Source organism: Paralichthys olivaceus, chromosome 22 (genome assembly GCF_024713975.1).
Source record: "Paralichthys olivaceus isolate ysfri-2021 chromosome 22, ASM2471397v2, whole genome shotgun sequence".
NCBI lineage: Eukaryota > Metazoa > Chordata > Actinopteri > Pleuronectiformes > Paralichthyidae > Paralichthys > Paralichthys olivaceus.
The window spans coordinates 11,889,797-11,914,338 of NC_091114.1; the positions used below are offsets into that span (position 1 = coordinate 11,889,797).

The 24,542-nt window shown below is 41.2% G+C and overlaps 1 protein-coding gene and 2 long non-coding RNA genes across 7 annotated transcripts; 2 read left to right on the forward strand and 1 right to left on the reverse strand.

Annotated features, from left to right (window-relative positions):
- The first annotated feature begins 698 nt into the window (after window positions 1-698).
- Window positions 699-11,594, forward strand: LOC109634932 (uncharacterized). Of its 3 annotated transcripts, XR_011240018.1 has the most exons (5): window positions 699-907; window positions 1,512-1,596; window positions 1,821-1,917; window positions 8,343-8,476; window positions 9,684-11,594. It is a non-coding gene; the product is annotated as an uncharacterized lncRNA (long non-coding RNA). The 3 variants fall into 3 exon arrangements; XR_011240016.1 differs by lacking the exon at window positions 1,821-1,917; XR_011240017.1 differs by lacking the exon at window positions 1,821-1,917 and having other exon boundaries at window positions 11,430-11,594.
- On the reverse strand, window positions 2,720-20,875 carry LOC109634930 (uncharacterized). Of its 2 annotated transcripts, none has more exons than XM_020095790.2 (3): window positions 20,613-20,875; window positions 9,052-9,104; window positions 2,720-4,788 (listed from the first exon to the last, which is right to left on the reverse strand). In XM_020095790.2, the coding sequence occupies exons 2-3, from the start codon at window positions 9,081-9,083 to the stop codon at window positions 3,978-3,980; spliced, it is 843 nt and encodes a 280-aa protein (XP_019951349.2). In that variant the 5' UTR covers window positions 9,084-9,104; window positions 20,613-20,875; the 3' UTR covers window positions 2,720-3,977. The 2 variants fall into 2 exon arrangements, with proteins under 2 accessions (XP_019951349.2, XP_069375316.1); XM_069519215.1 differs by lacking the exon at window positions 20,613-20,875 and adding an exon at window positions 11,713-11,888.
- Window positions 20,848-24,281, forward strand: LOC138406624 (uncharacterized). 2 transcript variants are annotated; one of them, XR_011240020.1, is made up of 3 exons: window positions 20,848-20,982; window positions 22,281-22,364; window positions 23,883-24,281. It is a non-coding gene; the product is annotated as an uncharacterized lncRNA (long non-coding RNA). The 2 variants fall into 2 exon arrangements; XR_011240019.1 differs by lacking the exon at window positions 23,883-24,281 and adding an exon at window positions 22,602-23,854.
- The last annotated feature ends 261 nt before the right edge of the window (window positions 24,282-24,542 follow it).

Here is a 24,542-nt window from a genome sequence, read left to right on the forward strand (position 1 = left end):
AACTGAGAGCGTGCACACACACACACCTCGGGGACTCTCTAAAGCAAGCTGCCTAATGGACCCAATAAAAACAGCACAGAGGAATCTGCCACAGAAGTGCTCTTAAGTTGCCATCACACACACACACACACACACACACACACACACACACACACACACACACACGCACACACACATCTACTCTCGACGCACTGCAGGTTGTGGCACAGATTAGCTCATTGCAAAGCGACTTTTGTGTTCTTATCTTGAGGCGGGGCGAGGTGCGCTGATTACACGTGAGTCAGTGGAGTGTAACAGTGATGGACACCGAGAGTTAAACTGGTAAAATGGAAAACCAGATAATCAAGAGAGAGGCCGACTCCATTTCCTGCTCTTAGACTTGAGGTCAGAGTTCACACACACAAACACACACACACACACACACACACACACACACACACACACACACACACACACACACACAAACACACACACACACACACACACACACACACACACCTTAAGGCTAAATGACAAAGTGCCTATAATGACATTAAACACATGCACCTCTGCATCCTCATGCAGGTGTTCATGGGAAATGTAGTGCACACTTGTGAAACTTATGAAATCTGTTCCGATTTCCTCATTGCTTTCTGTATACATCTCTCTGGGGACATTGGAAACTATAGCTGTGAACTACATTTCCCATGTGGCCTTGCATGAAACTCACAGGTGCGATTCATTGTGAGCTCTGAGATTCCTGTAGTCAAACATTTGTCCAGATGATGGAGTGGAAACTAAAATATTGTCTTTTTAATCTAATACCTGCAGAGAACTGAAGTGTTTCTTTCTTTTTGAACTCGTCCGTCTTTCACCTTCGTGCTGCTGTGAAACACCTTGAAGACGCTGCGAAGGGTTCCTGACAAAGGTACGAGTTTGATCCTGTTTGAAAAATGGAAATGGAAATCACTGATCTTCAGTTAGAACCATTCAGGATGAAACAACACTTTGTAAGTTTTGATCTTTGCTGAGGAAAAAGAAAAAGAAACGTTATCAACCTCATCAGTTAAATACCCCTCGTCCTCGGACTGAGATATGTTTCAAATTCTTAAAGGCTCCTTAAACTCTCACGGAAAGAATTTAGATTAAATCGAAAATCAAAAGACGAGGCTCAGGACCTGTCGCAACCATTTACTGCTTTAATGTGGAATTTGAATCATTATTTGAATGTCATTTAATAAATCGAAGGATGAGTAGCACTTCCATCATCTCACATCATTTTTGTATCTCAAAAAAAATGAATGCATGTATTGCAAACCTGCCAAAAGTTCATGTTTTTATCGATGTAAGTGATGCAAAACTTGTATTTTTAAGTAATTTAGTTTTGCCCTGAATGTTGAATCATCACATCTTCATGCTCTTCTATTTTATTTTGTCCGTCAGTGTTTAATCTACCTTCCTCAGACTGATTGAAAAGTTCAAAGTAATCTGGTGATGCACAAACTGACGTTCGCTCTGTTGTTTTGCGACAGAACGAGACACTGATGAAGAGATGAGTCACTGGTCTCATCGAGCAGGAGCTCCACTGCGGATCTGTTGTCTTCACGCTCCGTGGATGTATGTAAATATTCCTCTCCTCATTTTTACATGACAGTAACACACCCTTAGTGCAGGTCTGACTGCTTACTCATCTGGGTGCAAACCTAAGTTGTGCGTTCAGAACTTCATAAAGAAAAGAGTTAATTCTGGAAACAGTTTTTTTTATTTTTTATTTTGGAGCAGAATCCAACTTTCTACAACTTCATTTCTTACGCTTCTCCTCTGATCTGCTTTCTCTACAGTCACAAGGTTATCTGGTCCATCATGGGTGGAAAAGTAAAAATAAAAACACAACAGCCTCCTTCAGAGACACACACCTTCTTGTTAAAACGCTTGAAGGTAAATAATAAGAATAAACTGTGAACGTGTCCACACACACACACACACACACACACACACACTCAGGCCTCAGCTCGGTCTGGTAGCGTCTCCCTCCGCGTGACATCATGTTGTATATGACATGAAACTATCTCGTGTTTCAGGCGGTATTGCTGTGTGTGTTTGAAACTCAACACTTAACCAGTACGTGAAGGGATATAATGAAACGTCTAGAAGATATGACGAGCATGAGGAATTGTGGGTAGATTAAAAACTAAAAACCAAAAACCCTCCAAAGTCCAGTTATAGAAGTTTCTGTCCTGAGCTGCTTCCCACCTCCTGCGCTTAGAGACATGGGGGACAGACAGGCTAACAGCCTCTCCTGCCCTGAGGAGTGAGAAGTCAGTCAGCCGACCAGGATTTTTATTTTCTCCTCAGTCGCGGCTGTTGTGGAGGTTTTCAAGGCTCGCTGTGTGTGTTCCTGGCTCAAGTGCCCTGAGGTGTTCATTAGCCGAGGCCCTCTGGGGCCCTGGACGCCGCCTGCCGAGGCTCTAACTGCTGCGATGGCTGGGTTTTAAACACCCGAGTCCCACAGTGACACAACGTGCTCGTAAACAAGTGTTTTGACATCCTGTAGAAACAGAATCACTAAGTCAGTCCATCTGCTTTTTGTCCTTTTCAAGATTTACTACAATTGCAGACGATGTGAAAATACAAAATATATATTATTACTGTTGCCCACTAGGGCTGCCACTTTTTTATTTGAGATTCAACCATTCGTCCTGCTCGTGGCAGAATAAATAAAACACACAAAGTGCCTCAGTTTACATTTTTTAAGTACATTTCTTTATTTTACAATACAAATACAATAAGAAGAAATGATTTGGCAGGCACACGATGACTGATAACTGGAGCTGCACTGAAGCAGATTCAGAACTTCATTGAGCAAACAGAGGATTTAGCTTAAAAATGCTGAAAACTTAAAAAAAAAAGCCATATGTGCAATTTCCACTGCACCGACTGGCCTCAATTAGTTCATTATAAGGCACATAAGCAAAATCTGAGTTGAACTAATGTCACAGGCCAGAGTAGAAACACAAATCCTGACCTATAGAAATATAAAAAATAAACAGGCTGAATCAATAGTTTGACACGTCAGGTGGTGGGTCACACAGAACCATCTCGGAAAGGGCAAGTGCTTTAAAAAGGACTTGGCAGGTGATTTATTAGGTGAACCATTTTATCTTAACCTGCTCCGACTTTTAAAAGGTAAATCTGTCTGCTCATATTCCGCCACATGACATGGTCTCACGCCAAAAATACACAGTGTGTCTGATGAGCACAGTTCGTAAACTAATTCCTAACTTTGCAAGTAGCTATTTTATTAATCTCTTACATTGTGAGGAAATCAAAACTGACTCGTGAGTGGATTCAAGCTACAATCAAGGTGTTTGCGTGTCCTGTCACAATAGATCAAAAATGACGTGGGTGTAGATATCATAAATAACAAAAGAAGATAAAATGGGAACACAAACATGGGCGGCATATAAAAAAAAAAAAAAAATGCAATAATGACCTTTCCTGTTTGAGTGAAACAAGGACGAGATTCCTGAAGAGAGCAAGATATGGCATATTTATTCAGGAAAAACTGATGCTGTATGCTATCAATTAGCATACCGATGGTCCAAAATGTGATAGAAGCAGGTAAGACGTTAATCTTACAGGAGTACGAGCAAAGCAGGGACTGAGTTCACAGACGTAGTAGAACTGTGGAGTGTTAAACAGGACGAACAGGCTGATATGGCAGCAGGCGAAATTCACAGTCTACACACTGGTGTCTCTTTATTTGTGGCTTCATGAAAACCTCGCAGCGTATTGCCTTGTTCACAGGGGCAGGCATTCTCCTCCTTCAGTGTGACCAAGACAGAAAAACATTCCAGTTCAAAAATACATCTGTTTGTCTGTAAACAGAGTTTTCCTTCATTCGTTGCTGATTGAAACCACAGAGTTGTTTCACTCTGTCAAGTCGCATTTAAATCTGAGTCAAGAGATCAATAAGTGAGTGAAAGCGGAGTTGTCCGTCAATCAAATTCCTCCCCAGCTGTGGCGGCTTCGAGGGCAGCTAGAGCCTCGGCCACCATTGAGTCTGTGACGCTCTGCACCTCCTCCTCCTCGTCCCTAGCCTCCTCCTCCTCCTCCTCCTCATACTCGCCCTTCGTCACAGAGATCCCGCTCTCAATGGTGGAAACGTCCGGAGTCTTTCGCAGTCTGAGCTCGTTCCTGGTGTCAGCTGAGGACAGGCTGGGGTTGCTGGTGTGGATGTCCACCGATAGGACGCTACCCTCGTCCCCGGTGTCGCATGGATAATCTGGCGTCCCTCCCACGCCCTCGTCCATCTCAATCTCATCAGCTGATAGGCTTTCACTGCCATTCCCACACTTGCTGATGGAGGTATCCCACTCCCTCCCCTCACGTCCCCGCTTCCCCTCTTGTCCCCACTCACTGTAGCTTCTTTGGTTGTCGTACTCCGTTATATTGGGGTAAACCGGCACCTGGCTCGGTGTCATCCATCTTGGTCCCACAGCGTCTGGTTGGATGATGTACAGACCGCCCTCTGCAGGTAGTCCGCTCGCCTGCTGGTGCAGCTCCTTCGCAGTTACAGGTGCTGCGTGCAGCCTCTGGTTGACGTGGTTGTTGTCCACCTCTAGCTTCAGAGTGCTGTCGTTGGACTTGCTGTAGGCCAGGTTGTTGATGCCCTGCTTCTGCTTGTCGTGGCTGCTCAGTGGGTCACTGCTGGGGGCCCTGCCTGGAAGGTGGTGGGGCTGGTAGAGGGAGCTGCCAGCGGAGTCGGTCTTCCTCACATCCACCGCCACCGAGGGGTCGTAGATGTAGCTGCGAGACAGATGGACACAGTGTTATTTCTCAAGCGAAAAAGAGTTTATTAACTATCATAAATTCACGCTAGCGTTCAAATAGTGAGCGGCCAACACAAACAATTACAAACAATTATTACTTCTTTTACACTCTTATGTTAGTGGAATATTTTTTAGAGGAAAAGGCAAAACCCCTGACGTGAATTTGGACACTGATGGAATTAGTGATGTGGAAATGGACCTTACACTGAGCTAAATACATTTTTTGAGAATGAAGATTAAATTGTCCGATTTTTATTTTCACTGAAAAATTACAACTATATTGTTTTAAAACACTCATGTATTTGTTGCTTTTATTAAACTTTACCAATGCTGTTTTTATACTGTAAATATTTTATTTTAGATTTTCACAGAGCAGCACGGTTGCAGACTTGTAGGGTTTTTAAACTGAATCGATAAAACAATGAAATAGAAAACATTATAATTGCCTTTCTGTCGACCAGATGCAATCAGTAGTTGCAGCTGTAGCAATTTCAGAAAATATAATCTCTCATACTTTATCATTTAAACTACTTATTTCAACTCAAATGTGACTTTGGATCAAAACCGCTACACAGGAAAAATAATTTGTAAACTCATTCTTGGTTTTTAAAAGAGTCAGAGTCATACTTGACTTGGCGTCAGCGTTTCATTTCCTGGATCAGTGTGGCGACAAACGAGCGAGGACTATTTCTGTCTGTGTGACTGATCCAGGAGTCGGATGTTCCCGTAACAATCGATACAAACTGCCTCACAGACTGTTCACTGACGCTTCCTCGTACAGTCAATGCAGTTTATTCAGTGCTACTGTTACACCGACACTCGCACATGATGTTTGCACAGAGCCTCAGCTGTGATAATGCTTGCACAGCTCATGTGAATGTCAGATGTAGTTTATTATGAAGTCTTTAGAGGGAAGGGGGGAGGGGGGGTTAAGATTGTTTCTGTTATTTTAAATTCATATGAGCTGCAACTAGAGCGATAGGTCGAGTATCAGTCTGCGGTCTATCACCCCTATTTTTACTAGATAGACTTATTACGTCAATGGCGGTAGATAGCCGTGGTCAGGTTTGAGCTATCTTGGTGACCATTTCTGGATAGTGGGAGGAAGTGGTGACACGTTATCCATTTTTATTCCCAGTGTATGATGATACTAATGCACATCACACACAAACGCCGATGTGCGTCTTATTCCAGGCTCCGAACAGCTCAGAAAAAAACCCTTATGACAGTTAACAAAATAAAATGAGGAGACGACCTAAATTAGTTGAGAATAACTGATTACTGTGCTGAAGTCCCTGTCAGGCATTAAGAATAAATAAATAAAGGACGAAATCTCCCTCAAAAAAAATTAAATAATAAATAAAATGGCTCTTCAAAGAAACACAGAAAATAATGAGTCCTATTTGTGCCACGCTGTTCCTTAATCAGCTCATTAAAATGAGTGACACGAGCCTGGGAGACTTTTTTTCACCTTCAACCAGCGTAATAAGATTCTATTCTCAATCAGAGTGGATGACAATTAATACTGATCCATTATTTAGCGTAGAGATGATGTATTTCCTGTTCATTACTTCATCACACGCTCTCATCTGCTCCCTCTCTGCTGTCAAATGAGTCCTTTATTGGGTAATTCACTGGAAGCCATGTGTTCTGACAGAGATTTGTCGATTTGTTTATATAATAGAGGTTAATAAAAGTCACAGAAGAAGCGGTGATCATTTAAGTTCTATCCACAGTGGCTTCACCCATCGGCTTGTGTGTTTGAGCCTCAAGTTTGGCGTTTTGTCCGTCGCCGTCGTTATATGGTCCATGGTTGTACATCTTGAATAGCCTCCTATAGGTTGTAATAACCATGTTTGGGGGATTTTCCTATAAGGTTAGAGCAAGTTTGTTCACTCTCACACTCCTGGACAGGTATTAGGAATGTTGGCGGGGGGGGGGGGGCCTTAAAGCATAACAGCCTGTCAGACATCACCTGCTGTGAGAGCCTCATGTTTGTCACAGCCATCTTCCCTTTTCATTTGTTTTCTACTCCAAGCTGCGAGCTTCCTAACCCCCAGCAGAGCTCCCTCCATCTCACAGCCCTCCAGGTGCCTCTCCTCCCCCACCTCCTCGCGTCTCCTCCATTGTCACTGTATTGTAGTTGCAGCTCTCTAACAGACTATTCCTTTGCACTTGACTTCTCCTTGTCTCGAGCGCTCTCCCTCGAGCTTCAATCGTCTCCCTCCTGCATCCTCGAATTGTTTTCTTCACCCTTGTTTTCTGTGCTAGTTGTGTTTTGTTCAGAGAATTGAGAAGTTAACTTTCAAAATGTATTGATCAATCGTCTCCTGGCAAGAGGACATGCTAAAACTTCTCCCGCCCACACGTCTATACCTCTGTGCTCACCCTGCAGCCTCTCTCCTCTGTCTGCCTTGACAGCGGAGAGCTGAGAAAACGTCCTGGCTGCCGAGGTGAAATCTGAGGCTCGCTTTCAGAAAACAGAGCATCGGGCAATAATTCACAAAGCAAGACAAAGGACTATTTGCCAGCTCAATGCTATCACCTGCTCCTGCTATGTTCCATTACTTTTTTTTACCATCCACGCAGAGAATCAGACCTCAGACCACAGTTTAAGCTGCAGTCGTGGTATTCACTGCAGGCAAAGCATATTGTTCTGTTAAGTGTGATGGAAACTTCCATCTTCGAGTAACAGAGAAAGTTTGAAGCTGCAATATGCAGCTTCTCTTGAAGTCAAAATGTAAAAAACATTTGACGCAAAGTTATTGAGTTAACTTTCGTTTCTATTAAAATATAATTTTCTACATCATATTAATGCTAAATCTGCTCTTATCAAAATGTCTACATAATGAAAGCGGTCTCAGTGTTGAACCTACAGAATATTATCACCCAAACCAGCCACAGCTGTTTTCAGTACAAACACTGGTGAGAAAAGCAAAACTATCAGCAGCAGGACTTGGTTCAGATCAAAAACAGACAGAAAAGAAAATGAATATTGGAATTAAATTCACATGCTATTGTTGCTCCATCGGTGCATGTGTTCACAGCTTATTACCACTGCCCCCAAATTAGTTATTAATGTAAAAGCATATGAGAAAAGCATCTATTATAAAATGATTGCAAAATAAGTTTTATCTGCTTTTGTATTCTAGATGTAATTAAAGCAAAATACTGGAAATAAAGATTTCTGCTGCATGGCAGAAAAATATAATTGTAATTGTGTTGTGCATTCTACTTCTTTCAGAAATGCTGATTTAGGCACAAACATGTGGATATAAAGGGACATTGGTTAAGTTCTTTTTTTTTTGTCTTTTCATTAAAATGGACCCAGCGGGAACTGCGGGAAATTGATTTTCTATAAAAAATTAAGTACAGAATGGGAAGAGATCCAGATGAAAATGTAGTTGGTTTAAAATGTGTAAGATAAGAAATGAGAAAGCTTTGAGCAACTATTGGCAGTTTAATGTGCACTTTCAGGATGATTGCTCCGACTTGTTACGATATAAAACACGATATTGTCCTTTTCTGCAGGTTTGTTGGGACTGTGTGAGCGTCAGCCTGCTGCTACCGAGGCCGTACTCTTGACCCAGTAACCTACAGGCCCACCCTGCCAAGCCCAAAACACCGCTAAGCCCAGAAATGTGACACTCCAGACAATTAGGAAGGTATGTGTGCGTGTCACAAGCATTCACATGTGTCTTTGACATGGGAAAGAAAAAAAGAAATGGTGTGGAGGGGGATTACAACTCTGGTATGTGAGTCGCAGCGTGCCCTTTCATTAATCTGCAATCAGAATCTTGTTTCCCTTCTCCTTGTTCACTTTTTGAAAAGCACAGCGATGTCAGGCCCTGACATCCGCGTCTTGTCGGCCTTTAATGAATGGACAGTCCTGTAAAGAAATACAGTAACCAAGGGTGATGGCTATTGGCATATTGACTCACAGTTTGTACAAAGAGCCCCCGTGAGGCTGAGGGTGGAGACGTATTATAAAATGGACCTCTCACTATCTGCATAAAACAAGACAAGAAATCATTATGTGGCCAAGGAGAGATTTGAATTGGCACCGTGGACGAGCAGATAAGAAAATCTACTGCGAGAGGCTGTTACTGAGGGGATGGACCTTGGTCACTGGTTTCACGTATAAACCTTTAAGAATGCGTCCTGACATTATTTTATATAAGAGAGAAAAGAGCAGCGACAGGAAACAAGAAGAGGTGACAGCTGCGGAGTCACTTCTCACCTTTTTATCATCCTGCAGCATCGGCACCCCATTTGGCCAGCTTTGTCGAGGAGCTGTGGAAAGACATTAACGTAGAAATTAAATTCACGACACAAACAAACACTTCGGATAAATGATACAGACAGACGGCAAAACTTCTTCAAAAAACATGAATGTGTTGTTTGTAGCATCAGTGTCTCAGGTTACTCATTAAGTAAACGTATAGGTTGACTGCAGAGCTTCTGGTCTGGACTAGGGAAGACATTTCAAATTAAAAAGATTCATGTATCATATCATATTATATATAATTGACCCATTTAGACTTGATATGCTAGCTTTAGCGGTAGGTTTTTAAGACCAGTCACCAGAAACAAATAAAAACTAGAGAAAATATTTGTTTTTTTTTAACTATGAAAGTCACATAAACTAACTCTAACCATTTATATTTTATTGACCAACAAAAATCTGAAAATCATCATCCTTAGTCTGTACAATGACAAACACACAGAGTCGTGATAGGGTCCAGGACTGTTATTGATCGGTCAGTTCACCATCTTTGACATGTGAGTGGTTTTTAAATGAAGGCTTTTCGAGGCTCTCTTGAAGATTTCACCTCATCAGTCAAGTTTTTCCTTTGCCCTTGGTCTCGACAGTGTTTGGACACCAGGATGAAAACTCTGTCTGCCTGAAGCACCGATAAAGATTTTATTGCCATCCATCACTGCTGTGTGAGTGCGTATTGAAGAGTGTGTATCTATGTGCAGGTCTGGAGTGACCTTTTCTCTCCTGGTGGTGTGTTTCTCTAGGCATTGGCATTTCATTGCCTGAGTAAATAATTAATCACTGGGTCCTGAATGGGTTTGTCTGCAAGCAAAGGAGGGTGAGGGCGACAGAGGCAGAGGACACAGTATCTCTTCGTGGAATAAAAGAAGAAACTCTGCCCACAAGACAAAAGTTTCATGTCTTCAATTTAACTTTCTGACCCTGTCGGCTTTCGTTTTACCTTCGGTAAAATCTTTGAAGAAAACGGAGTAAGAATCAACCTGAGAAGTGTAAATTACACTCGAGTGCCACTGGTGCTCAAACACATTGTCAACAGATGATGAATTATAGTCCTGACGGAAGGCATAATGTGGACACCACTGCCGTAAAAAGAGCGTTGTCTTCCAAATAAATCAAAAGAACAGCGAGACTTCATTCACATTATATGTCGGGCGTTACTCTACATTAATCTTCATGTCAACAAAACCCCCGATTTTGAACTGCTGGTGATTGTACATTTTTTGAAAGTTTTTCTTTGATTGTGCTGCCAATTCAATTTAGTCAAGAAGCCCAACCACTTTATCAACAGTTCATATTTCCTTTTCACTGTGACAGTGATTATTTTGGGGTTGTAAAGGCCGATTTCTTCTTATTTCCCAGAAGTTTACACACACATTTACTAAGATATTGGTTCACAGGATATATGTGTGTATCTTCTGTGTTTGCGGTTTTTAAGCGCAAAAGAAACATTCCTTGTGATGAATTTGTTGTATATGTGACAATACAATGTATTTTACCACTATGAGGTGGAAAAACACAACGCCAGGCACCAGATTTATATCTTCTATATACAGTGATCACATGGGAGCGTATGACTGAGGCCAACCTTGATGGTATCTCTGTTTTGCTGACATCATGTTATTGTTGCTATCAGGAGAGAAATATCTCTAGGTGGAATCTTTTGTTTTCTGTGGTTTTGCGATGTGGGAACAATGTTCTTGAACATTAAGTCGTAACTTTAAGACATTCCTCTGCACTTGACTTTCTACCTGTAGAGTGTCGCTCTACAATGGAGGTGGGGGGGGGGGATATAATTTCTCTTCATGTTAGCATCAATTAAAAAAGCGAATGCATCTCAAGAGGCCCCGCAGAGATATATAACATTACAAGCTGCCTTACAAACAAGGCTTTCAATCTGAGTTTGTAGACTGCACCGACACATTTTGGGTCACACTGTTCTTCATGAGAGTACGATTTATGCAAAATCAACAAAGCGTAACATAGTTATCCCAAGACATCTAATTATCCCTGCTGTGAACCATGAAATAAAAAGACTCCAGAGCCGGAGGTGACTATAAGAAACCGTCTGACAAATGTCCTGAGTAGCGTCCTCTTGTCCCTGAGTGCCCTCTGTTCTCGTCTTAAAAACAAGCTCTTGTGATTTGACTGAAACCTGGCTGGAACAATTCCCACAGCTACACTTTCACCGGGACCTCCGGCACATTCACAGCTGCTGATGAAAATGCCAAGAGGCAGTTCAGAGCAGCGGAGAGGCCCAGTGGCTTCGACAGCACCCTGTTTTACACACTGTTGCTCTGCCAAGTAACCACCCAGGTGAAGTGTCCCTTATCTTCCAGGAGCGGCGCAGGAGAGGAGGTAATTTCCCAGTGGGCATCGGGAACAATCCCCATTAATGGAGTGCCGAATTCCACCGGACAGGGCACCGCGGTCACTATCAGCCGACATGTACAACTTCTATTCCCATTCAAGCAGGTCAGTGATCTTCTGCCATCCTGTAATCTCTATAAACACAAGTGAACATGCAGAACCTGTAGCGAGGGACAAGCCTTCTGGTTTCCGTTTCTAGTTTGAGGTAAATTTTCATTACACGATAGCCAATGGGCTCCGAGATTGGCCAACCTGTAACTCTAAATCCTCCGATCGCTCGAGGTGCGACTGCTGGATTCAGGCTCCACCACCACCAGCTTCTTCCTCCGTCTGATTTCCTCTTGCGCGGCAGCGTTTTCTTGCCTTGTGCATTATGTATATTCCACATGACCACATCCCAGTGATATGTGTGTGTTGCTCTCTGCTCTCTTTACCCTTGGGTGTGTTTTAATGTGCTCGAGTATTGCAGGCAGCACAAATTTGTTTGCAGAGCGTCCTCAAGCTCGGAGCCTCCTATGCCAAATACGACTGCATATCTTTGCTGCAATAAATAGTCCTGAACCTTTTGACATAAATGTCTCTGACTGAACGGCTGTGAATTAATTATAAGGTATGAATAAGTTGAGTTATTTCTTAGCACCATGTTTTCACGACAGATACAAATGCTGTGACAGTACATGGATAACTACGTGTTGTGACAGCAGAGTAATTCAGGAATACTTCGAGTTGAATGACTCACTCTAGATAAACGACGGCAGTAATGTGAGAGTTGCAGACAAATTAAATCGGATCATCTCTAAATATCATCTTTCATCTCTCTCAGTTGAGTTGTTAGACTTAAAAAAAGAGCTAAAAGATCAAGTCAATATTAGACCTGCATTCATCAGATGACCAGAAACTCCAAACGAGTGCCGATGTCTGCATATTAAACACATTTACCACTTGAATAACAATCCTCTTAAAAGGTGTTGAGTGGATTTACGCGATCATTTGTTTTAAGAGTCACAAAACTGTTGCTGCTTGAAATTAGACTCAAACACGTTGGTTTGCTGTGTGGCCTTCACGGCTACAAACAAAAATATTCGACTGTTGTAAAAACACTAAAAATATATATTGTTAAAAAATCTATTTCAAATCTGAAGTTTATCAACTCCACATACAACACATACTATTAGTAAACCATAAATGAATTAGTTTTGTGGTATTTTTGAAATATTATTATCATACTTCTCAATAAAATCCATATTAATCTCACTGTTAACACAACTACAGAGAAATAGATACACAAAACAGCACAGACGGGACAAAATGACCTTTTCAGGCATCTTTAGCCCTGAAGTCTTGAGTCATGACTTTCCCTCTCGTGTCAAACCATGAGAGTTTATAGATGTCTGGAGAAGGAAAAAGCAGGAGGACTGGTTTCTATTTCAATATTGGACTTGGGAACAATGCAGATCATTTGTGTGAGATTAAATAAGCAGCGAACTCTACGCATCAACCTGCTTCTCTCGGTTACATAAGTCTGTGTTGTGAATCCATTGTAAACATTGGAGTTAAATGTGTATCTGGAGTTCAAGAGTCATTTAACTTCACTGCTGCATATTTATTAGACTCCAGGCTGAGACACTAGTTTTATCATAACATGCATTAGTTTAAACTTCCTATAAAGGAATTAAAAAGGAATTGAAACTGGACAGCGATCGGTTTTATGTGGGTTTTAATTTATTCTATGTCTGCTGTATTTTAGCAAACATGTAATTTGTACTTTTGTCAAACCTCTGGTGTGGACGTACAAGTAATGTGAAGAGTGGCTCGCTGACTGAGTTGGAAAAACCTGGTTTGCATCAGAATGGAGCCGATGGCAAATTTGCAAGGCAAAAACCGGCTCTGGGTTGACTGAGCGCTGACAATGTGATTGTGGTGTTACCTGCCTCGGGCTAATCTTTCTGCTGCCGGTCAGCACAAACGGCTCTCAGTCAGAGGGGAGCTAGTCCTGCGGGGCAGAGATGACACACTACCGTCTTAGCCCGAACAGCCAGCAACACGCCTCCAAGCTACATTGGGCTCCATGAGTAACGAGCCGGTCACATCGCTGCACTGATATCGCCGTTAAAACTCAAAGACACCTCCCAAGAACTCTGCCTAAAGAAAACCATAGGGCGAACATGACGAAGCACTCAGGCTGATGTATGCTGCGGCTCCAGTGTGTCTGCACGCAGCTGTCATCTTTGCCACACTGTGTTTGCAGAGTAAATAGCTCCTGATACACATGGAGAGGAAGAAAAGCTAAGAAACGACATGCTAGTGCTGTTAACACACATGAATTCCCATTAATCTAAAGAGGAGACCATATCTAAGACTCAAAGCTATGTTTATGAATTACTTTTATTATTGATTTATCCCACAATAATTTCCCTAATTATTGAATTGATTGATTCGTCTATAAAATATCTTAGAATAAAGAAATATTGCCTCTAGTTTGTTTGTTGGTTGGTGTGTTAGTTAGAAGGATTACCCTAAAACAACAGAACGGATGTCAATGTAACTGGTGGGAGGATGTGCAATGGGTCAGTGTAGAACCCATCCATACGAATAATTCATGGGTCTCGATAAACACATATTTAGGGGACTGATCGCTATCAGTCTGTGATATTTGGTGCAGCTTGATTGAATTGAAGGGGACTGTCGGGCCTTGGTGGAGGTGTGAGCACTATTGAGCTTTTTGTGTGTTTGTCAGCAGCGTTACATCCAAAACTGCTGCATCGATTTCCATGAAGTTTTGTAGAGGGCTGCAGCATGACCCAAAAAATGTCATGATTTGGATAATGTTAAGTTAAATACGTTTGACAGCAAGCAACAGCATTCCACTGAGATTCACATCGGAAATGTGCGAATGACCAATCATGTTGAAATCCCAATGAGATCAAGGATTCAATCTGTGCATCCAATGACTATTATTTATTTAGATATTAGTCATTGATGGCAGGTAATAATAAGTCTTTATCGGCTCCCTCTGCCATTCAATATATTATTATATAGCCCCTGTTTTTATGATTGGGAAGATCGTGGGACGATTACTGAAGGGGAGAGATATTTCAGAGCTGGCAGCTTGGCCCCACTCCCATTTTTTCGCTTCCTGATTTTTCTTCAGAGGAAATTGAAACGTTTAATCTCGGGGAAACAGGTGCAATAAAAGTGAGATTGCAGTAGAGTGTCACCTAAATGTGGATTGGATTGAAATCCAGGGGATACCGTGGAACTGGCAGTCGGGAGTGTGTGTGAAAGATTGCTGTGGGTGGAAAATTTAATTGGGAAAGATGAGGCTTAAAACAATTCTTCTCCAGGACAGTGTCCAGATGAAATTGGTTTTACCTGTCGAGAGTTTAAACACTTTAAAATCAGAGGTAGATCAATATGTGTCATACCTCCTCGTGCCTCATTCATGGTATTTTCTGTAACTAAGCAACCAAATAGAGAATACACAATCAGCTTACTGTTTACGGTACGTGAGACGGAGATCTTTTAAGTTTTAAAACACTGTTTAAAAACTATAATGCATTGTGTCGTAAGAGCTGCAATAAAACAAAGTTTTTAAGCCTAAAAAGTTCCAAACTTGTTGATGCCACCTCAAAACAAGACGAGCACGGTGAGAATGTGAAAACACCAAGAGGTGGATCATTTCTTTAGAGAAAAGACACAACTCTCTCATTCTTGTTGAACCACAATTACACTGTCGCTGAGGAGTGCTACTGTTGCATAATAACACTTTTCAACAAAAATGATCTTTGGCTGAGACAGGCGAGGGTTTGACCAAAACAACCTCCTGTATGAAAAGATTATTTAATAACTGTAGCTGATATAATTTGCCTGTGACCTATTTTTTTTTTTCATAATTCCAAGCAGAAACAGTTTCATAAGAGGTTAAAGGTTTTATAAGATTTAAGTTTACACCTGAAGTCAAAGGAAGAGAAATTAAATAAACCCTCAGATTTCAAACTTTCTGTTCCTGGAGATCTGAACGAGCTTTGGAACTGAACGGTATAGTCAGAGTCATGATTCGATCTGGGGCCTCTCACACCACCTCCGAACACAACAACTCCGTCGCCTCCTTGAGATTGTCTTCCCCCCGTCTCACATATCTGATACCAGCTGTTTTTGTTGTGCCCTTGGACGCCTGAAATGTATCCACAGCCTTTTTCCCTATAACTGTGGGTTTGAGTTGCTGGTCTAAACACTGCACATTCCAGCGTTATAAACCCAAATACAGGTAAACGAGGCTTAGAAATGTGAAAACAGTGAGCTTGAATAACATTAGAGGCCTGTTAGTGCATCATTAAATCCTCTGAAGATATGTACAGACCGTAACTGAGAGCACATGCGGAGCTGTAGCCTCAGGTGAGGACATGAATGTGAGTCTCCAGTGAACTTTTCAACAAAGAGGCAGAGTCTTCTACAGACAAGATGTTGCTGCTCGGTCACCTGATAGATCTCCGAAAAGGTCGGCTTATGTAAGCGGTGGGTTACGTTATAAAGTCATGATTTATTTGATGACACCTACTGCGGGCTGGACTGTGTGTGTGTGTGTGTGTGTGTGTGTGTGTGTGTGTGTGTGTGTGTGTGTGTGTGTGTGTGTGTGTGTGTGTGTGTGTGTGTGTGTGTGTGTGTGTGTGTGTGTGTGTGTGTGTGTGGACAGTGAGAAGGGAGATCATGTTCATGCGGGTGACATGTGGAGGGTGTGGTGATGGAAAAGTGGGCGAACTGGTCTGACATCCATCTCACTCCATCTGTTGTTTCCATAGGGCTGTGTTTTGGAAAGAGTCGGATGATGCGATGCGTAAATCACATATTTAGAAAAATATTAGCAATAATTTAAGTGCGACAATATATCTAAATATATGATTTTTTAATTTGGTCAAACTTTAATTTACATCCATGTTGAGTTCAGTATCTTAAATGTGCAATCTGGGTTCACACTACATATCATGCATTTATATTTTCTCCTTTTCCTCTTAGCTGGACTCACAAAAGTTCATCTTATCCTCGGAAAATATGCTGCTTTAACTGCACAGCCGGACTCGGTGTTGTGTCACAAACTAAAATCTTGAGCAGCCACTTTTCACCACGCAGCCTCTCAGTCTGTGAGACTGGAGACAGGGGAGGTGTGAGACTGAGATACTGTCAGAAGACGGACTGGTGGTGACAACTGTGACTGAAGTGTTGACTCCAGTTTGGCAGAGAAAAGAAAAACAACCGTTTCATCAACTGATCTCTCGAGCTGCTTAGAAATCCACACAGCACAGGGAGATGATTCCGGTTGGTTGATTGATTGATTATCAGATTTTATCAAGTAAAAAGCAGAAACACGTCCCAACCAGTGTTTGTATCATTTACTGCAGCTAGTTATGCAGCTGCCTGCATAGCTAGCTCATTAGCTGTATTACTGGAGCACAATGAATTCTAGGATAGGTTGGCCCAAGAAGGATCCACCTTTCGGATCCCTTGTTGCTTGTGAATGGACGGATGCGTTTGATGGCCCCTGAATTGGGGCACAGCTAATGATTGCTATGATTATGTGATGCCCTGTTCTTGAACAGTGAATCATTAAATATACAAGATTAACTCCACATATGATGAAAATAATGTTGAGTTACAGCTCTAAATAATTCAAAAGTACAGAAATAATTAAGACCGGGACACGATCAGTATCATTAAATCCGGGATCAATACCAGGAACAATCTGTAAAACCTCCACAGTACAAAACTTCCAAAGATGTAGCTAAATTTTATTTCCCATCCAATATCCACCTTCCCTTCACATTCAGAGAGGATTAACTGTCCCTGTCTTTGTTGGACAAACTAATGCGATTAATGAATTCTAAATGTCATCAGCATGAATAATAAGAGTTCAGGTCTCGACCCTTTGACCTCATCTCTTCCCTCTGGTTTCTAAATGAAGTCTGACACCATCGGATCAGAGTTAGACTTTTGTCTCACACACACTATGTTCATGAGAAGCAAAGCGGAAACAAAGCAATTATTGACATAATTTCCGTACAGTAATCAGCGGCCGGTCTGACCCCCCCCATCGCCTCTTGTATTTCTCTGAGAAAAACTGCAGCGGTCGATAATGTGGTCGGTTCGGGCGTCTTATCATCTCCGATCCGGCGTTTAATAACCTGCACGTACAGTTGAGATTAACCCTCCGCACCTGATAAGGCCGAGAGCCGGAGCTGTACGTCTGAGTCACGTTATTGTTTTTCCAGTAATGACTCGCACAAAGAAAACTGAAATAAAAACGTCTCTACGACTTCGGCGCACGTGCAGCGGAGGGTCGATCTCGAGTTGGGCTGATGTGAAAACGCCAGGTGTGATCACGCAAGTGTATCCGTGGGTGGGTCGCCATGGTTACTGATTTCTTTAAGGTCCTTCTCCATTATTTCTGTGAAAACACGATCAAATATTTTGCTCAAATAAGAAGAATCTGAAATGTCAAAATGCATGTTTGAGTGTGTGTGTGTGTCCCGATGGCCTTGAGCAGCAGCTTGATGAAAACAACTCCTGTCTAGTCTCTATTACCCAACATCCCTCACTTATCAATAGCACCCCCCTCCCCCCTCCCCTCCACACCGCCTCCCTCCCTCCCGTTCTCGTCCTCGCTCTGCAAACAGACCTGCTGCTGTTTTCCTCCCGTGGATCCTCCCGGCTCAGGAGCCACGAAATTCTACTTTAGTGAGTAAACAAACCCGAGAGGAGCCCAGGAGCCTGAGACGAGTGCAGTTTTACATGATAAAGAGCCTGTGACACAGACGCCAGTAAAACGAGGGTTAACCACGAGTGGATCTCCAACCTCATAACATTGCATTGAAACCAAAATCTGCTATTCACACATCTTATCTAGGTTTTATGAGAAATTGTACTCTGGGGGGTGAACCTAATCTCTGGGATGAGTTTCACTTGTAAATAATCTAGTGACTAGACTGTAGTCAAAGCCAAAGATGATATCATCTTGTTTTGTCCCAAATATTTTAATTTTTAAAACAATATAAAACATCTTTACACCACAGATGCTGGAACCAGAGAAAATTGTCGATATTGATAAGTTCTATTTTTACATTTAATCCATTATCAAAGTAGTTGCAGATGAAATCCCTGTTTGTAATGGAAGTTGTTTCTGTATCTTGTGTATATTTACATGAATTTATATCAGAAAATGCAAAGACGAACTTCTTTAGCATTAGTTTAGTTGGTGATTAATAAGTGTAAGTGCTGCAGCTGATTATTTTCATTATTGATTAATTTCTCTGTAATTTGTACTTGTCACTTAATCATTCAGTCTGAAAAATATTGATCATAATTCTCTGCAGCTCTAGAAAAGTCTTCAAATGGCTCATTGTGTCCAGTTATGTTTTTTTTTTATTGACATTCCTGAGAAATATATTTCAAAAATAATATTTTGGGCTCTTTGCAAGGGTCCAAAACAGACCAAATATTAGTTCCTGAAACTGAAACTTTTAAAATTGTCATGAATATGTTACTTTGAACTAATAAGACTGCCAGTACAAACTATTTCCCAGGACCACAATGTAAACAACAGTACTGAGCTCCAGCCCCGTGTTTACATCCTGGTTCAGCTGAAGTCACCCAGCAGCAGCTCCTCTGCAAAGCAAACTAGATCTTTGGCAAATATTATTTGCATCTGCTTTAAAAGGCTTGTTCTGTCTAATGAGCTGTCACATGGGTGGAGTCCTGTGCAAAACATCGACCTAATCGAGTCGGAGAAGGATCTGACAGTGATGAAGCACAAGCCGCTGTTAACATCATGTTTAAGAGCGTTTGACAAACGACCAACATGGCAGGTTCGGCCTTACACAACGTTTGTGTGTCTCTTTTAGGTGACACAGGGTGCAGTGACGTTATGTGTTAGAAGTGCAAACAAAGCCCAAGGCCGTGTACCTGAGTTCTGGTTAACTAACTCCAGACCTCTCCTCCTCCTCCTCCTCCTCCTCCTCCTCCTCCACCTCTTCCACCGCAACAAAGAACAAACGTCCCCACATTCACTCATTAACTTCACCTGCTCAGGTTGGGATGGAAAGTTTTAGCTGAAGCTGATTATAATGATATTTGACTGAATCCATATTTACTCACAGAACAAAGTTCAGAATTTAACTAAACTGTGTAAACGGCAGCGTCATTTTATAAATGTACGTCAAATTACAGAAAAATAAATGAATGCACGGAATGAACAGTACAGTGGTGACAGTAGAAAAGTTTTTTTTTTACGCTTGTATGTTTGCTGCTAATAAACAGAGCTATGATATGTCAGTAATGTAAATTTAGTATCTATAGTATCATATTTTTGGGATAATAACATAATTTAAGTCACTTTTAACTAAAAATATTAAACATTTAGTATTAACAGCTTTTCTCTGTGGGGTTTGGACTGAAGCAGCAAATCTCTGTCACTTTAAAGACAAAATTAATTCATTCAAAACAGCCTTAACATGTTTTTTTTTAATAAATAATGTGAAATTTTAAGATAATTTTATATTCTTGTGTTTTGAGACTCGTTATATTGAAGCTTTCCAACTCTTCACCTAATTAATTCCATATTTCATAAAGGATGCAGTATCTTACAAGCGGGATTTTATGGAGAGGATGTTTACAACTGAATTTTGGGAAATAAACTTTACAGAAAGTTAACAGAAGAGGAATTTAAAAAAAGGTAGAAGCCTTGTTTCTGTTTAGAGGGGAAACTTCTCAATATTTTCAGGTACGACCCTGCCCACGTACAGTATATACAGTATTTGAATTTATTGATGTATATATACTTTCTTTGTAGTAAGTTTAGCTCCAGGTGCAACAGGTGTACACTCACCTGCTGGTTAACTTTGCAAATACTACTCAAACATTACTATTTAACAGTATTTCTATTCACTGAAACACGTTACTACACAAATATTATCTATACATTAGTTTTTTTGTAAAAGTTAATATTTTGCTTTGTTGGTTTTTTCCACCGTATGTGTGACGTTACTGTAAATAAGCACCTGAACCAGGGTGAACAGAGGTTTAATGAGACTTCAGCAACACTTTCAGAGGAGTATTTGAAATAAGAGCCATAAAACCAGAGGATGAAAGTAGTTTGAATTTACCTGTAGCTCTAAACGAAGGTGTGGCACTTTGCCCTTGGTATCAGAAAAGCCCGGATAACTTCAGCTGTCATTTAACTTGATGTTGTTGTTGTTTGGTTCCGTTTGTTTTCACTGGTTCGGAAATAAAACCACAGGCTCCGGTCCTCGTCCTCAGCTGCGGGGGACTTCCTGCTCCTGCTCCGGGCTGCGGTGACTCCTCGGCCCCATGTCTCCTGTGTGAACACCGGGCTGCTCGTGGCTCCTGCAGCCGGGAAACTCCTGGAGCCTGTGGAGGTGCACGCAGCGTCACGCAGCTGCTTCCTGTCCACTCCTTCACAATAAAACCTCAACGCGACAACCTGACAGTGCAACTGCACACAGCTAAGAAAAGGTAAAGTTCAGAAAACCATCCACAGGTCTTGTTTGTTGGATTGTTTGTTTAAGATTATGTTCTTTCACAATCTTTCACCATTAGTTTTTCTGTCCTGTCGTTTTATTTTAATTCTCATTTCCATACTGTGTAAAGCGGCCTTGACTGGAACAGCAATATCATAATTTTCATTATTTATATTATTAGAATATATTATTCAGATCATTGTTTAAAACACATCTCTTCTCTTTTGCCTTCTTTTTTTTCGAGTTGAGAACGTTTTTTATCCCGGCAGATTTTATTTTATTTCATTTTATATCATTAGTACTTTGATATATTTTGTGTTCCTTGTTTCTTGGTGTTCCTTTTACTTAGTAAAGCACTTTGGTAACCCAGGTTGTTTTAAATGTGCTATATAAATAAAGTTTATATTGCTATGGCTTTTATTCTGTTTTTATCAAGCATTTTTCAAACATAGTTTTGCTATGAATTCATACATTTATTAATCTATAAAATTGGTGAAAAAGAGCATAACTAGGCTTTTAATAGTGAAAAATTTTACACTGAATTTTAAATATTGTATCATCTGTGAAGAAAAGATGTTACAAACCTTATATAAGCCTGATATATCTCTCAATAATCCACCATAATGTAGCATATAATATAAATATAAATAAAAGAGGGTCACATAAAAAAACATATGACACTCCTCAAGTCTCCTTTTGCTTTTTTCAATATTACATTTCAATGTTACATATTCATATTATAAAGTGATAATACATAAAAACATAAACATAATTGAAAAAAATAAATATTAATGAAACCTGGGGGAAGTATTTTGCCTGCATTTGCCTGACTTTGCATGACTTCCTGTTTTGGTCTGTGAATCTGCAACCAGCTTTACACAACTGAACCTGCCTCTGCACGGTTACCATGGTTGATCATATGACTCGAATGCGATTAGAGTGAAATCGGCCTTTAAGACTTGGTCCCCACTTAACAGAGCTTGGCTTCATCCAGAGAGAGAAGAAAGAACCAGAGATGCACAGAGTCAAACACATTTACTCTGCAAACATGCACAGAAAAAAAAGTTATTATAGAGAAAAGCCATGTTTGTGCCTCAAGAATGAGATCATCCCATCATATGAGCTGCTCCATATTATATTCTACTGCAGTTTAAACTATGTTAACAGGAATGTTCAGAATGCATCAGCAGTGTGAACATAAGCAAAATATCTGATATATAATTATTTTCTGCAAACAAGACTCCCATTTATGAATATGAAGATAATGTATGCTTATATCCTTTTTTTTGGCAGATTGTTTTGTACGAGCTGACAGATTTCCCCGAGGCTGACCCACAATTGAGAAACAGTTAACAGTGTTTACAGCTACATGCACAAGTAAGTTTTTAAGTACGTTAAACTTTAACATAAATGTGTGAGTTAATCGGTTACACAATTTAAATGGAGGTGGTTTTAGGTCCAGATGATTCACGATGAGTAAAAATACTTTAAAAAACCTGATGACATTGAGGAAAGTACGATGGATATACAAGCGTTATATGCATATATGTCTGTACATGTATGTGGCTTGTTTTTATGTGTTGGCACATTCTCATGATTTATGTATGTGTGAAGATATGAGGATTTATGGAGATGAAAATACTGGAGAGGTTTCCCCCTCTGGCTGCAGCTGACAGGATGGTGGCAAATATACAAGCGAAGACACAAAACATGTTGAGTATGTGACACATCAGATGCAAAATGGAGCCGGGACCGTGGTGCTGAATGTGTGTGTCCCTGTTTTTGCTCCACTGCCTCCAAAGCTCCTGGGAAAAAGGAAGGATGAAACTTTGTTGCAGCTGGAAGAAGTTAGAATGTAATAAATAAATCCTAGACATTTGACATTGGAGAAATATACTTTTTTCAGCAGAATTATGAGAAGATCAATTAGCCCCACTGAAGAAATTCTACCTTGCCTGGAAATAATCCAGCAATTACAATTTTTATATTAACCTGAGCTAATATCTCCTGGTTGTAGCTTTTTACTGTCTGTATGGACGATGCATCTCCACTTCCTGATACTATCCAGAAACGACACAAAAATATCCTGGATTGGAACGCTGGACTCGATCTTCTCCACCTTGACACAAAGTTTATCTCCATGTTACTCAACTGATGTTTCCAAGGTCAAGGTTTCAAGGTCTGAGGTCTCGTACAGGGATTTAAGGTCTTTTCTCCTTCAACAAAAACAAGAAATAATTTGAATCTTTACCTTGGGTGTGAGCGACCTCTTTAAATCTTTCTGTTCGTCACTAATTATCATTTTAAAAGGCTTTTCATACCAAGAGCAATAACTCTGATCCGTTGTCAAACATTGCTGAATATGCTCATTGTGTAGTGATGAATTAGTCGGCAGGAAAATTTATGGACTTTGGCAGGTGCTGAGTCATGGCTGGAGAAGTATTTGCCTTTCAAACCATCTCTGACATAAAAGAAGAAGAAGAAAACACAGGATTTAGTTTATTGTGATTATTAAAATCAAAGTCTGTGTGAGTGTAGAAGATGATACAAGACGTTTTAACTTCTTCGTGAACTCTACTTTGTCTTTCTGTCACCATTTTTAATTTCCTCCTCACAGCGGCAGAGTGGACGCCCTAATCTCTTTGACCTATCACAGGCAAACAGCTTTCCTCACATCCCCCATTGCCTACTGTTCACCTGAAATCAAAACAGAGCGGACAGGAGAGCCTTCGCATACTGGAGCCTCTCCCCCCAGCATGCTTCAGAGGAATTAGGTCAGGGCTTGTTGGTAGTTATCTTTCCTAACCGGAGAGTCTAACCGTCGAGGCAACGGGGGAAATGTGAGGAGAGAATACGGGATGAAATGAGCTCTGATCTTTCGCTGTTGTGTTTCAGCGACTGGATTTGTTCTAACTCACCTCAGAGATGGAGAAAGGCACCTCGACTCTTGAGCGGGCTAAAAGTGGCGTGACTTCCCCTGTGCAAACACGCTATATTTAGTGAGCGGCTTGTAGTTGGACAAGCACCGGCTTCTGTGGTAGATAATTTCCTTTTAATATGATTTAAATATCAGTTCCCTGTAATGTTGACGTGAGAGAGAGAGAGGGAGACGAGTGGGGGAGTCTGGGTCATAGGTTTCCCCCATCACTGAGAATACAGGTTACAGGTGGAAGGAAAAAATATAGTGATGACAAAAGGAGGGCCCTGGCTTTCAGACTTTCAGGGCTGCGTGAATAAAAAACAATGTCGTTCTGTACAGGTACTGTAGGACACACACACACACACACACACACACACACACACACACACACACACAGAGAAACACACAGTGTGACCTGTGGGGACCTCCTGCTCAACAAACAAGTGGTGTAATTATATGCCTGTGCGGCGCTGCAGGTGGAATGTGCCAGTGACAGTCAAGCCCTTGTTGTCATAAGGACTGGAAACAGCCCAATGGCCAACAGACGTGAGCTCACCATCATTACAATGAGAGGCGTGGCCAAGCCTGTCGCCGCTGCGGACCTGGTGTTGCCGTGGAGACGGGACACACACACA

What these genes read in the sequence shown, in the direction of transcription:
- LOC109634930 (XM_020095790.2), bottom strand. Translation starts at nt 9,083, where the DNA reads ATGGGGTGCCGATGCTGCAGGATGATAAAAAG. An exon ending in TGCTGCAGGATGATAAAAAG is followed by an intron (nt 4,789 to 9,051) that starts GTGAGAAGTGAC and finishes TCTGTCTCGCAG; the next exon opens with CTACATCTACGACCCCTCGG.